Source organism: Podarcis cretensis (assembly GCF_951804945.1).
Source record: "Podarcis cretensis genome assembly, chromosome: 2".
Classification (NCBI taxonomy): Eukaryota; Metazoa; Chordata; class Lepidosauria; order Squamata; family Lacertidae; genus Podarcis; species Podarcis cretensis.
The window spans coordinates 110,595,187-110,608,321 of NC_137171.1; the positions used below are offsets into that span (position 1 = coordinate 110,595,187).

At 49.2% G+C, this 13,135-nt stretch overlaps 1 protein-coding gene and 1 long non-coding RNA gene across 4 annotated transcripts in view; one reads left to right on the forward strand and one right to left on the reverse strand.

Moving 5' to 3' along the window:
• PPP1R18 (protein phosphatase 1 regulatory subunit 18) overlaps positions 1–13,135 on the forward strand; it is a 44,802-nt gene that overhangs the window by 2,865 nt on the left and 28,802 nt on the right. Inside the window, exon 2 of the mRNA XM_079963148.1 lies at positions 922–2,570. Within this exon, the coding sequence (XP_079819274.1) occupies positions 951–2,570 (1,620 nt within the window). The 5' untranslated portion in view covers positions 922–950. The remainder of the gene's footprint in view (positions 1–921; positions 2,571–13,135) is intronic.
• Positions 5,986–13,135, reverse strand: part of LOC307209107 — a 37,394-nt gene continuing 30,244 nt past the window's right edge. The window contains exons 2-3 of one of the 3 annotated variants that reach the window (XR_013835310.1): positions 8,961–8,999; positions 5,986–6,503 (exon numbers count right to left, since the gene is read on the reverse strand). This is a non-coding gene — a long non-coding RNA (uncharacterized lncRNA). The other 2 variants (XR_013835312.1, XR_013835311.1) reach the window with 2 other exon arrangements.

The window sequence follows — 13,135 nt, forward strand, 5'->3', positions numbered from 1 at the left end:
AGTCTGTGCCACTGTTTAAATCTGGATTAAACAACCTGGAATAATTTCACCACCTCTGGTTTATTACTGCCTGTCACCATTAAGAATTAAAAAGCACACCTGCAGCATTAATAGCCATTGAGTGGGGTTTCAGAACAGTGGTACATAGGAGCTACCTTATTATGAATCAGGCTCTCCAGGGTGGAGATCCTCATCTCTTTAACCACTCTGGCCTCGTCTACAAAACTATGGCTGCAGCATGCCACACTGCCCACCCCCTTTCTCCACGGCTCCTTCCTTCAGTGGTGTGGCGCCTGAGCTCCTTGCGTGAAGAGATCCACGTGGTGAGCTGTCACTGCCCCAAGGCAGGGGAGGCAGCATATGGTGTGGGGTGTGTGTCTGGGTGTGAGCCGGGAAAAAATTGAGTGGATTGCGTGCAGGGAAAGAAGGCAACTCCCAGGTGGAGCTCCTCGAAAAGGGGCTTTTCATCTCCACGCCCCTTCCTGAACTGACCCTCACAGTTATCTTTCCTTCCCAAGTTCCTCCATTTTCTTCTTCATCGTTTTCCTTCCCGGAATCTGTCTTGCTCCCCCTTCCTTCTTTCCCAACCCTCTTTCCTCCCGGCAATTCCAACTCCTTCCTGCCTTGCTAACCCCTTTCCCTTCATGCCTTCCCCCCTCCCTCCTTCAACCACATCCCCATTCCCTTTCTCTCCCTCTCACAAGCCTTTTCCCATCTACTCCCATTTTGCTATTCGCCTTCCTTCCTTCTCCCCCCTCCTCTTTTTCCCCTCCGCTTCCCTCTTTATTCCTCTTTATCACTCTTCCTCCTCCTCGAGTCTTTCACTTTCCCCAACTTGCTCTCCCTCCCTCTTCCTCCTCTTCTTTCTCATCCCTGGATTTCCCCTTCTTCTTCTTCTCACGTTCCCTCCTTCTTTCCCAGGTTTCCCTCCCCGAGCTCCTCAGGCGAAGATGTCTTCTTCGGCTTCGGCTCTGCCGGAGTGGAAGCTCCAGCTCCTGGAGCGCCGGCGCAAGGAGGAGGAGGAGGCCCGCCGGCGGGAACGAGAGCAGCAAGACCGCATGGCCAAAATGCCCGCCTGGAAGCGGGAGATCATCGAAAGGCGCCGGGCCAAGCAGGGCTCCGGCACCTCTTTCTCCGAGTCTGGGGGGCCAGGAGGGACCGAGAGTGGCGCAGCTCCGGCTTCTAGCGCTCCGCAGCCCTGCCAAGAGGGGGAGCCGGAGAGTTCGGTGCTGCAGGAGAAGATCGGCCCCATCCACCAAAACCCGTTCATCCAGCTGGAGAAGCGGCGCTACAAGGAGTCTGAGAGCGACCTCGCCAACGCCAAAGCCAAGCAGATCGTCGACCTCTACGGGCAGATCCCGGGCGTCCGCACCTTGCGTGCGGACAACGTCATCATCATCGAGACGGTCCCGGGGGCACCGCCGGCGCAGCTGGCCAGCAGCCGGCAAACAGGCGAAGCCAAATCAGGGAGCGTGGAATCTCTCAATGAGCTGCTGGCTCGGCGCGGGGGTAGTGTGACCGAGATCCGCGCCGGGGAGGTCTTCATCGTCAAGTCGGCCTTGAGCCGCAGCGTGGAAGATCTCAATTCAGTCGGCCGGGCCGAAAGCCGGGGCTCGCTGCCCGAGCAGCACCGAGGGAGGGTCAGCAAACTGCTTAGCCACTTCAGCCAGGAGGGCGGCAACATCGGGTCGGCGTCTCCACGCCCGGTGCGGTCACTGAGTACCGAGAACCTAACGGAAAGCAGCTACATGGCAAGGAGGCCGGCCCGGGTGGCAGCGGACCCCAGCCCGACCCGGAAGCACTTTGACAGCAGCCCTCCGCGCGACCTTCCCGGATTGAGCCCACCTGTTCCCTACACTGTGGCATCCTATCGCAGCCAGTTTGAATCCAAATCGAGCAGCGGCGAAGGCTGGCCGGACAGCCCTCCCAGGCGCTCCCCGACCGGGAGGAGCTGGGGGCGGGAGGCTGCGTCGCCAGAGAGAAGCCCCAGGAAGGACAGTGTAGATTCGGAGGCCGCTTTTGAGATCCAGCTGGCCCCCCCGCCGGCTCCGGTGGCTGAGGACGATGTCCAGGGCAAAGCCTTGGCCAACCTGCGCCTGCACTCTCGGAACTCCTTTGTGGTCGTTCCGCGCCGGGCCCCGTCCTCCCCACCCCCAGAACTCAAGCAGGAAGCCAGCCCTTCTCTGTCTGCTGTCAAGCCCCCAGCCCCCACTTCCTGCTCCTCGCTTCTCCCAGACGCGGAGGAAGAGCCGCCCGAGGCTGCAGAGGCCATGAGGCGTGGTGTGGGGAGCGGTGTCGCCAAGGAGGACGTCCGGGTGGGGGGCTTGGCCCGTGCCTCGTCCCCCCACCCAGCCGTGCAGCGCCGCAGCGGCAACACCATCACCATCAATCCTCGCAAGGCCCCGGCCGCACCTGTGTCCGTGGTGGAGAACGGCATCGAGAGCGACACTTCCCCGGCTGCGGCGCCCATGAAGAAACGCTACCCTACGGCCGAGGAGATCCAGGTGATCGGAGGCTACCTGTCCCTGCAGAGGTCCTGCCTTGCCAAGAACGACCCACACCGGAAAAAGGTACACACACCTGGCTGGCTGGGCTGGGCCTGGCTCAGTTTTGCAGGACCTCCTTCGCTTCTCTCACCACTGCCCCCTTTTGAGTTTGCTTCTTGCTGCCTTAGTTGGCCCTGCCTGCTTTCTAACTTAGGTGTTACTCTTTCATCGTCTTCCTTCTCTCCCAAATTATCCTCCAATTCCTTTTGTTTTCTTTTTCCTCCTTCCCTCCCTTCTTTCATTACTTCGTCCTCTTTACTCATAGCTCTGACGCAACTGGAAATAGTCATGTAAGGAATTGTACCGAGGCAACTTAGCTGGTTGAAGGGTGTGGGATTTGAAAGCAGGAGCCAGAACCTAACCTGGTGAGCTAGGCTCCGTTTATGATTGAGCCTTCCAGTAGCTTTTCTTTTTACAAAGTGCAGAATACTTCGCTATTCCCGCCAGTTAGGTCACTGCTATTCCCAATTTACAGATGGAAAAATGAGGCCAAGGAGATGCAGCTTGCTCGAGGGTAGACGTATGTCTGAAGGGATTTGAATTCATGCCTAGGAAGCTGCCTTATACAGAGTCAGACCATTGATCCACCTAGCTACGTTTTGGCTACACTGACTGGCAGCCGCTCTGCCGGGGATCAGACAGGGTGCAGGGCTCCCATCCCTTTCTGAGGATGGCAGGGGTTGAACCTGGGTCACATCTTTTGCAGGCAAAAGTGTGTGCTCCACCCACTGAGCTTCACAGCCTTGCAGGCCCTGGGCTCTAGCCCTGAAACACCCTAGCTTTCTTTCAGCTACTTCCTCTTGGTCTTGAGCATTCCTTTCACATTAGGCATAGTGATGTGAAGGCCTTTTTTTGATTTGTATATTAAAAGGTCCACTGTATACGCAGTAATTTTACTCATTGCCTTGTAAGGCAAAACGTTTAGCAGGATCAGCTGTCTGCTGGAGCACTTAGTCCTTTTCTCCTGTGCTTTTTTTGTCCCCCTTTCACTCTTTCTTTATCTCTTCCCTCCACCCCTTCTCTGAATTTCCTCCTCACCTTCTGCCCTCAGCCTTGCTCCGAGAAACTGCTGCATCCTGAGAATTGCAGTCGCCTTCCCCTGCCTTCCCCGTGCATAATTTTACACGGGAGCTGTGGCTGTGGTTTGATGTTGACCAACAAACTCTGGACAAAAGCTTGGAGTGTTTGCACACTAAAAAAGCACTTTTGAGCTTCTGTTTCTACTGGTGCCATGCCTGGGTGTTCTTAATGGAGGACAGAATGCAGAACACTGTCTGCAATGTGTAGGGTTAGACTGGGAGGGAGGAGGAAAAAACTAAGTTCATGTGCTGTGTCTTAGGTACAGAGCTCTTGCAATGAGCAGCTGGAATGCAAAGAGTTCGAGGAGAGGAGGAACCAAAAGTTGCTGACCTTTGAGCTGGTGGAGAGGATCTGTAGTCCCCCTGCTTGCTTGCTTGCTTTCTCTCTCTCTCTTTCTCTCTGTCCTAGGATAGAATATCTGGTGATAGTTGGCAGTTGACAGGATCCTGTTGGAGCTGCTCTGTGAGATCTGTCTTTGAAAGAGGGGGCATATTCACGGCAATAATTCCTTGGTGGAGGGCAGGTCCTCCAGAGCTAAGCGGCAGCAACTTTCTCCTCAGGGCCTCCCCCGTCTAGTCACCCTCCTGTGTGTCTATGGAGAGGAACCTACGAGCATCCAGGTGTTACAAGACTACACCTGGAGGACCACAGGTTCACCATGCCTGCTCTATGGCATCTGCACTGCGGCATACGCTTCTCTTTGAGTGCCTGCAGCTTACACAAGATGGCGTCGCCTTAGGCTCTACGGTGTGTGACCTTGGGTTTGTGGTGTGTGTATCTGTGGAAGTGCAGTGTTCAAAATTCGCCAGGCGCATTTTTGCACCTGGTTGTCGGCCACTTGCGACCAAGTGAAGGTGCCAGGATGGCACCTGACGTCTCCACCATCCAGAGGTGCGTCTCTGGAGATCCTTGGATCTTGACTGTTTTCACACGCTAGCAACACATCCTGTAGAATTCTACGTGTTATATTTTATCTGCGCAATTTCAGGAAACAAAAAGCCGTATTGAAAAATATGACCTTCGAACCGTCTGCCCCCAAAATAGGAACTAGGCATTCTGTTTTGGCTATTGCAACCCTGGTTCAAGGAACTGTTTGGTGCTCAGCTTATATATCTGAGTTTCTAACACTGGTAGCCACACTTACTTCATTACACCAGTATTTTCGACCTTGTGCAGCACTGGTTTGTGGCCCGTGAGAGGTTACCACAGGGCAATCCGGCCCTTGGGCATAAAAGCTTTAGCTGCCTGTGCCATAGAGGAAACACTTCAGGCATAATACAGTGGTACCTCGGGTTGCATACGCTTCAGGTTACATACGCTTCAGGTTACAGACTCTGCTAACCCAGAAATAGTGCTTCAGGTTAAGAACTTTGCTTCAGGATGAGAACAGAAATCGTGCTCTGGCGGCGTGGCAGCAGCAGGAGGCCCCATTAGCTAAAGTGGTGCTTCAGGTTAAGAACAGTTTCAGGTTAAGAACGGACCTCCAGAACGAATTAAGTACTTAACCCGCGGTACCACTGTAAATGCCTCCCTTGCTGCCATGGAGATAACTTCCTGCTCCTCTCGCCATGTCAGTGGAAGAGTCCAAAATGTGCTGCCCTCAAACGGCACCCAAAGTTCACCACTTGAGACGGAGTCTTTGTGAGCCGGTTGGCCTCGAAAGCATCTAGTTCATGCTGGAAGACATTACACACAGAAGCCTTAAGTTCCCTCCCACAAAAGCCCTTTCATGCTAGTCGCCCTATACTACGCTTCTGGGGTCATTGGATGGGCCCCGAACAAATGTAGTAGCCTGTCTCTTCAGTACATCATAAGGGAGTTATTTAGCCAAATTGCCAGCTACGTGCAAGGCATCCAGGCTACGTCTTTGTTGCCGGGTGCCAGCAGCATTTTCTGCAGCCAGCTTCAGAAATGCTACCCAGTTCCTAGCCACCCATAAGCACAGACATCTGCCTCCCGGCTTATTAATGCTGCCCTGCCATTTCCAACGTCTTGCACAACATTCCCCCAACGTGGGAATCAGCGACTAAATAGCAGCTTTAAGTCTCGAGCAACTTAGCTAAATACACCCTTTATGGGAATCCTTTGTCAGCCTTTAATTATCACTCATTAAGAAAATTCCTCAGTTCTTCTGTTACTCAACTCCAAGCCATTAGTGCTGGTGTCCGTAAGGAACATGGGCTTTTGAACCACATCTGCCCCACGTTATACTACATTAAGTCAAACGAGGTTTAAATTGACTTAACATTCTTGGTTTCTCAAAAGGAACTCTGGGAATTATATGTTGTATTCTGAGAATTCTGCTTCAGTCACCAGCCCCATTGCGGAATGGAGTTTCTTTGAGAGGGAGACTTGGCGGTTTAAAAGGGGTAATTACTTTTTAATTAACCGTGATTTAGTTTGTTAAGGTTTTCACAATGGAAGACTGCAGTCCCTTATTCTGCTTACCAACTTCCCTTCTTCCCAGCCTAGGCTGCTCTTGCGCATTGATGTGCAGAAACCCACCTCCAGTGCATGGAGACAGACATTGTCAGCAGCTAATGTCAGCTACAGTGACTGGTTGAAACTTTGACAATGCTGTGGACTTTTTGAGCTTCAGGTACCATCTCAAAACAGACATAAATCAGCAGCTGAGATCCACACACAGTGCCACACACAGTCATGAGAAGGGGAAGTCAGTAAGCTTTGTCTCCTCCCCACCCCAGTGTGCATAGAAGCATTTTGTGGCCATGCGTGCGGGAGCTTCTCTGAATTCCGCCCAGTGTTTGCTTGAAGAAACTTGCAGACTCACATTCCAGAGGTCATTATGGCTTCCAGGTCTGTGAGGGCTACATGGCCACTTTCAGCTCCTGCAGATGTTGTTTCCGTAGGCAGGGCCTGGAAAAAAAACCACAGAAACTTACAAAGAAGCAAAAAGTTCAAGAATTAAAGCCAACTCAGGTTTATCCTTGCCTGCTCTGTGAACTAGTAAATGGAGCATTCCTCTGCTATTATCACCCAAGCCGCCTTGTTCATCACCACAAAAGAATAACCTATGTCTGTGCATTGTTTTTTAAAAAACATTTTTATTTGATTTTACAAATACAAGGTTATTAAAATCCAAATATAAAGCCATATACGGAGATTCCTCTGAATCTTGTGACTCCCCACCCCCACCCCCTCCATGGGGTCCAATTTTGAACATTTACAACTGCATATTCTTCCATACTATTTTATATCAATCCATATTGTCCGTGATATTTATTAGACTACAAGTGAAATCAAAATCCTGCCAGTGTTTCCATCTGCTTACAGTGGTCTCCTAAATAACTTATAAATTTCCCCATTCTTTTATAAAGGTTTTGTCCTCTTGGTTTCTGAGTTTTCCATTCAGTTTTGCCATTTCGGCATCATCCATCAGCTTGGTTTGCCATTCCTCTCTGGTAGGGACCTTGTCTTCTTTCCATCTCTGAGCTAGTAGCATCCGGGCGGCTGTTGTTCCATACATAAAAAGTCTTTTCTGCTCCTTTGGAATGCCGGTGCCTATAATTCCTAATAAAAAAAAAGCTTCTGGTTTCATGATGATATATAGTGTTTGTGCGTTTTATATCCCCTCATGCAATGCTCTGCACCTTGACTGAACCTTTTTCATTCTGATGGTCTGGCTAGCTTGAGTGAGTTTGGCATATAGATATCCTACCTCTGGTTTTACCGCCATGCAACATCTCTCACTCCCAATTTCTATGGTGTTCAGAATTTCAAAATATTGCATGCCGGTGGTGGGGAATCTCCTGATATTGCCAAGCACCAATCCTGTCATTCCTGGTCATAAGCCATGTTGGCCGAGGCTCCCAACTCCAGTAACATCTATACCATCCCTGTCGTACTGTTTAGGAAACAAAGTGATCCCCATAAAGGCAGACAGTATTTCTAGGAACCAGAGCTGACTCTATAAAGTTACAGTGTCATTCTACTCAAGGCAACTGGCACATGTAGGTGCAAATTCTATTTTTTGCCGTTAAATGGGCACAAGTTATCCTGATCGCAATCTCCCCTTCTAACCTGTGTGTTTTGATCCCCTCCCTCGCCATCCGACATACTTGTTTGCATTTCACCCAAGCCTGTTCACGACGTCCCTCAGGGGGGAAATTCCAACCCTGCCTTTTCATCCATTGCTGGACTCTTCTTTTCCTTGTCTTCCTTCACAAAAAGCCCTTTTATCGAGTCTGATTTGCTGGAAGCAGCTAAGCCTGACTGGAGTCCTCCCCACCCCACCCCGCCGCTTCATTTCTTTGGCCTGAGCTATTTGCTGTTGGGCTCCGGTCCAGGGCTGACACAACGGCCTCTGAGAGGAAGCGAGGCCGGCTGACATCAGCTGAAAGCAGCGACTGGCTTGCCCTCAGCCTCCTCCTTCCTCTTCTGAGCGAGGAAATCTGTGAGAACGAGCTCCCAACTCTTGCTTCCTTGCCTGGGCCAAAGCCCCAGTCAGAAAAGGAAGCTGGGCTACAGGGCTAATCTGATTTCTGGTGGGGGAAAGGGCAAAGATGTTACAAATCACCCGACAGAAACTTTGCTGGGGAAAGATGGCGTCCTGTGGTACCTCAGAAGGCGACGAGCTTCTTGTGGCATTAATAGACAACGGTTTATTTCAACACATGTGTTTATTCGGTTTTTTAAAAATCCACATTTACCCACTCGCAGAACTTCCACTGTGAGGGTCACAGTTTGCTAAACTTTTAACTTGTTTTTTAAACTGTCTGGCATGGCTGTGGGGATGATTCAGTCCCACCACAAGTCCAGCAGATGAAGATTCCTGTTTCTCTCTCATTTGTCTTGCACAGAGAAGGAGAGTAGGATGGGGACATGGGGAGCTCCTGCAGCCTCCCCACCTGCCACCATAGCGATCTGTCATGCTGCCTTGATGAGTGGAGGGGAAGGAAAGAGAAACTGTTGAGCCTCTGCATCTGTGGCAGAGTTGGATCATGCCTCAAATATTTGCTTAGAGTGAAGAAACGTTGCTAAGGGGGCATGCGGGCAGTTCCAAAGAGGGCTGCATACTTCACAAATGGAGCCAGTGTCTTGAAGAATTGTGGGCCATGGAGAAGTGTCAGCAAATGCAGCATTTTCCCTCATGGCACTGCAGGGATAGGAGAAACTGCACCGTTCAGAAGTTGCTAATGTGCAACGGCACCTGTCAGCAGCATTCAGTCTTTCCAGACCCATAAAGTACTGATATAACTCCTTTCTGCGACTTGTGACACAGATTTAATTTTGTGGGTTAGATGTGTGTGTGTTTTACCTCCACCAGCCCTAAGCCTATTTCTTATCTCCCTTATTCCCCTTACTTTTGCTCACCTCTCTCTCTGCCTTTGTCTCTAACATATACTTGTAGCACTGTTGATTTGGAGGAGAAACAGAAACACATTAGGCTAGCAACTCATCCACAAGAAAGCTCCATGATTCCATTGGTGGAGCATGTGTGTGTGTTCCATTGGTGGCGCATATATATGTTCTCGAGTCATCAGATGTCTCTTTTTACTCAAGAGTCACCCAGACCTATAGATTACTTTTTGCCGTAGCGTCACAGGGCCACAAAGAACAGTGTAATGGGCAACCTGATCACAGAAATGCTGTCAAGTTCATTTCTCAGGAAGTGTTTATAGGACCACAGCCCTGATCTGCAACTGTATTCACGCTTTCCTGAGAGTAGTGCCATTGAGCTTAGCAAGGCTTACTTCTGAGTAGGATTGCACTGTTTTTGTCCCTTCCTTTTTAATTCTTTTATTCCTAAGACGCCATTTGTTAATTACTGCCATCCACTTTGTGGCTCAATCCCAAACTTTTTGGCTTAAAATTTATAGCCTGGTGATTTCAGTAAAACCTATGTCCCCAGTCAGCATGCTGGTAAATGGGGCGTATTATTTGTACCCACACACACACACCGCAAGTCCTTTGTGTGTTCTTTGCAGACATATTCCAGCCTGTTAGCCTAAAACCATTATATATAAAGAGAAAAGCATTTTGTGGACTCTTGGAACAGGAAAGCTCAAACGTTTTTCATCTCCCTTTTCCGACGTGATCCAATCATCCTTATCCTCACACTGCTGTCCTATGCAAAGAATAGTCTCAGTTAGTTCATTGGGGCTTATTCCTATATAATCGTACATAGGATTTCAGCTTTAGTTTCTCTTTTCTCACTGCTGCCCATCCCTGACTGACAGTCAAGTGCAATTCTGCAGATATCTATTTAGAAAGGCCCCATTCAGTTCAGTACAGTTTATCCCCAGGTAATTCTGTACAATGTAGATCTCTTTTTTCTCTCTCTCTGGCACTGCCCTTCTCCTGGTTCCAGCTACCTCTTTGACAGATGCAACCCGCATCGCGAGCAAGAACACAGACAATACACAATTTTCCACACCTTGCCTCTGTAGTGGCCCCTGCCAGCATAGGATTCTGGGGATATTTTGTTGAGTTCCCTCCTCCTAGGCCCTGCGGTTTTGGCTGCATCTCAAAACCCCTTTTGTCTTGTTCTGGCTCTAACGTCCTGCCAGCTGTAGCTGGCCAAGGGGCTGCTAGGCGAGCACAGAGAGGATGCCAGGGTGAGCGATGACAACACTCAGGAAGTTAGGAGTGGTGGAATTCCTTGCTGTTGCTAGCAGAGACGTGGGTTTTCCCCAGGGCCTTATGCAACACCGGGGATCTTTATGTACAGAGGGCATGTGCTCATGCAGGAATCACATACCCACCCACTCACATGCTCTCCCTTTTGCAAAGCACTTTGAGAAGGAGTTTCAGGGGCCTAACAGAAGAGAAGAAGAGGGTGAATAAGGGATCTCTGGGTTTACCGTAATTCCCACTTCTGGAAGGGGAGTGATGTTTTGTGGGCTAGAACAGAATAGGACAAAAATAAGTGCCACCATGATCAGAAGAAAGAAAAAGCCCGGGCAGCTCTTGCATCTTTCAAAGCTACTTTATGTGCATAAATTAGCACAGGCGTGGGAAACCTCTGGTCCACTGGCCAAATTAGGACCTGCCCAAAGTGGCCTGCAGGGTGTTGGAGGAGCTCAGGATCCAGTCTGCTGGCTGGATCCTGAAATGAAACCTTGCAGAGCGTGATGGTGGCATATCTTGCTTTCGACCAATTACGTTCAGCTATATGGGCCAGTTCAGAAGCTGACAACCTTAATTCTGTCACCAGCTCTGGACAAAAAATTGTAATTTAAAGCAGGGGAAATGGCTAGACTTCCTATCTTCTGCCAAGAGGCTGATGAGGGAATTGGCAGTGTCCTGAGTCCTGTGGCATCTTAGAAAGTTTTCTGTGTGTTTGACAGGGGGAAAAACCCCTAGCAATTCTTGGTTTATTGGTTTCCGGCTTCGTGACGAGTCAATGGTGGAGGTTCAGGCAAAGGAAAGCCAGGATTTATGAGGCAAAAATCTTGGCAGTCTTCCCCAGTGGGTTCTGGGGAGCTCACGCCAACCTGAAAGGCAGAGCAGGTGCGACCTGGGAGTATCCCTGCCATGGGCAAGCCTCCATCTCCAGCACAATTTGTGCTTGGTTTTTCCATAATTTGGACAATTGGTATGTATCAAGAGGTGCTCCTGGACTGATATATGCCAAAGGGCTGCAATCTATCAGCTGCCAAAAGGATTGGGCTTGGCTCTTTGGAGTTTATTGTGGCTTTATTTTGCTAATTTGTTAGTTGCCTAATACAGGGCAGTCTCTAAGGAGACTTACGATCAAGCTTAAAATACATACAAAATAGTTAAAAACAACCATCAACAATTAATGACCATCAAAATTAAATCAATACATTAAAAAAAAAAAAAACGAAAACGCCAGCCTCCGCAGGAAACAAGCAAACAGAAATATTTGCAGCAACTGGCACAAACTAATCCCCTTCATCCAAATGATGAACTAGGCTGAAAGCTCATACTACAATAATTGTTGTAGCCTTTAGGATGCAAGAGGGTTCATTGATGTATTTGCTGCAAGAGTCTAATAGGCTTCTTAGCCCCTCTTAGCTTTTCAGTGTTTCCAAATTAGGTTATAATAAAGATGAGTGGCCTGGAGAAATAGAGTGAGACACTTAATACCGCATGTACAAGATTACGTTTTGTGTTTAATCCAGAGCTATCACCAGGGTGACCAGCTGCAAGAAAGGACAGGGTTCCTGTACCTTTCATAGCTGTGTCAATTTCCCTCTTCCATATAGCTATTAAAAGGCACAGGAGCCGTGCCCTTTTCAGTATCTGGCAACACCAGGTTCAGTAGTCAACTAATACAGATTATAATCCTCACTTTTACCCAAAGGCAGGTGAGAAAGGGGTGGGAACAACCCACCCTTTCTCTGTTTAAAAGAGCATTAACGGGTAACTAATACACACTGGATGATCTGTTGGGCACACCCTTAAGCGTAATAATTTCTGCTATGAAATAAGCAGAGAAAAGTGACAGCAGCAGCACAGAATAGCAGGCCTAACAAAACAATGAGAGAGTTACTCTACCAGAGAATTGGTAGGTGTCAAGATTGCCAGATGTGATGGTGACTACTTAGGTGGCTTTTGTTTTTTATTTTCAAAGGGCTGTTAAGCAAATTCACGTGGGATGAACCTCTCAATGGCTATTTGTTGTGGTAATTAAATAGACCCCTCATGTACAGAGGCAGTATACCTCTTTCCAGAGGAATTTTGAACGAAATGGCTCTCCTTGTACAACAAGATGACAGGGAGCCTGTGGCCCTCTGGATGTTGTTGGACTCTGTTAAAAAAATAGCTAAGGGGGCTCTCAAAAAAGCTAATGAGGGTGGGGCAGAGCCCCTCTTCCCTCCCTGTAATTCAGTCCCCGAATATAGCTGGTTTGGGATGGGCAGCCCGAGGGCCAGACCAACGGTGACATTAGCTTAGGTGGGTTGGTCTTACATGGCTGGTTTCCTAGTTTTTCAACAAATAGGTGTGGGTGGGCCTGATGCCAATAAGGGACCATTTCCACACACCACAGGCCTGATCCAGGCAGGAACCCTCAAATCGGCTATTTGTTTTGTTTTGGTTTTTTTAATCAGTCACAAACCGCCAGACTCTCTGCCTAGTTTGACCCTCAGTAAACAAAGCAGTACAAGCCTGGAAACTAGCCAGTCATACAGCGACAGAGAGAGATAGTGAGGAGACCAAGGCACATTGGCCATAGGAGGAGGTGACCTCCCCCCCTCCCAGACCTCAAATTATGGGGGGGGGAGGAATAAGGGTCCTTTATGAAATCCACAAACCCCACCTCCTATTCCTCCCAGTTTCAGCCAAATCACATCCTCCTGCAGCCTTCGAATGCAGCAGAAAAGAGGGATTCTCAAAAAAGTTGGCCTTTGTGTAGTTCAAGCCCACATCTCTTTTATATACAATACATGTAAAAAGAAGTAAGTTTTTGTGGCATCTGCCGTTTGCACTTTTTGAGGAGGCCTCCCTCAGAATCTGGGAGTTGCAACTGTCTGTGGCAGATGATACATATGAGGCACCGAGGACATTTTTGCGTGTGCAGT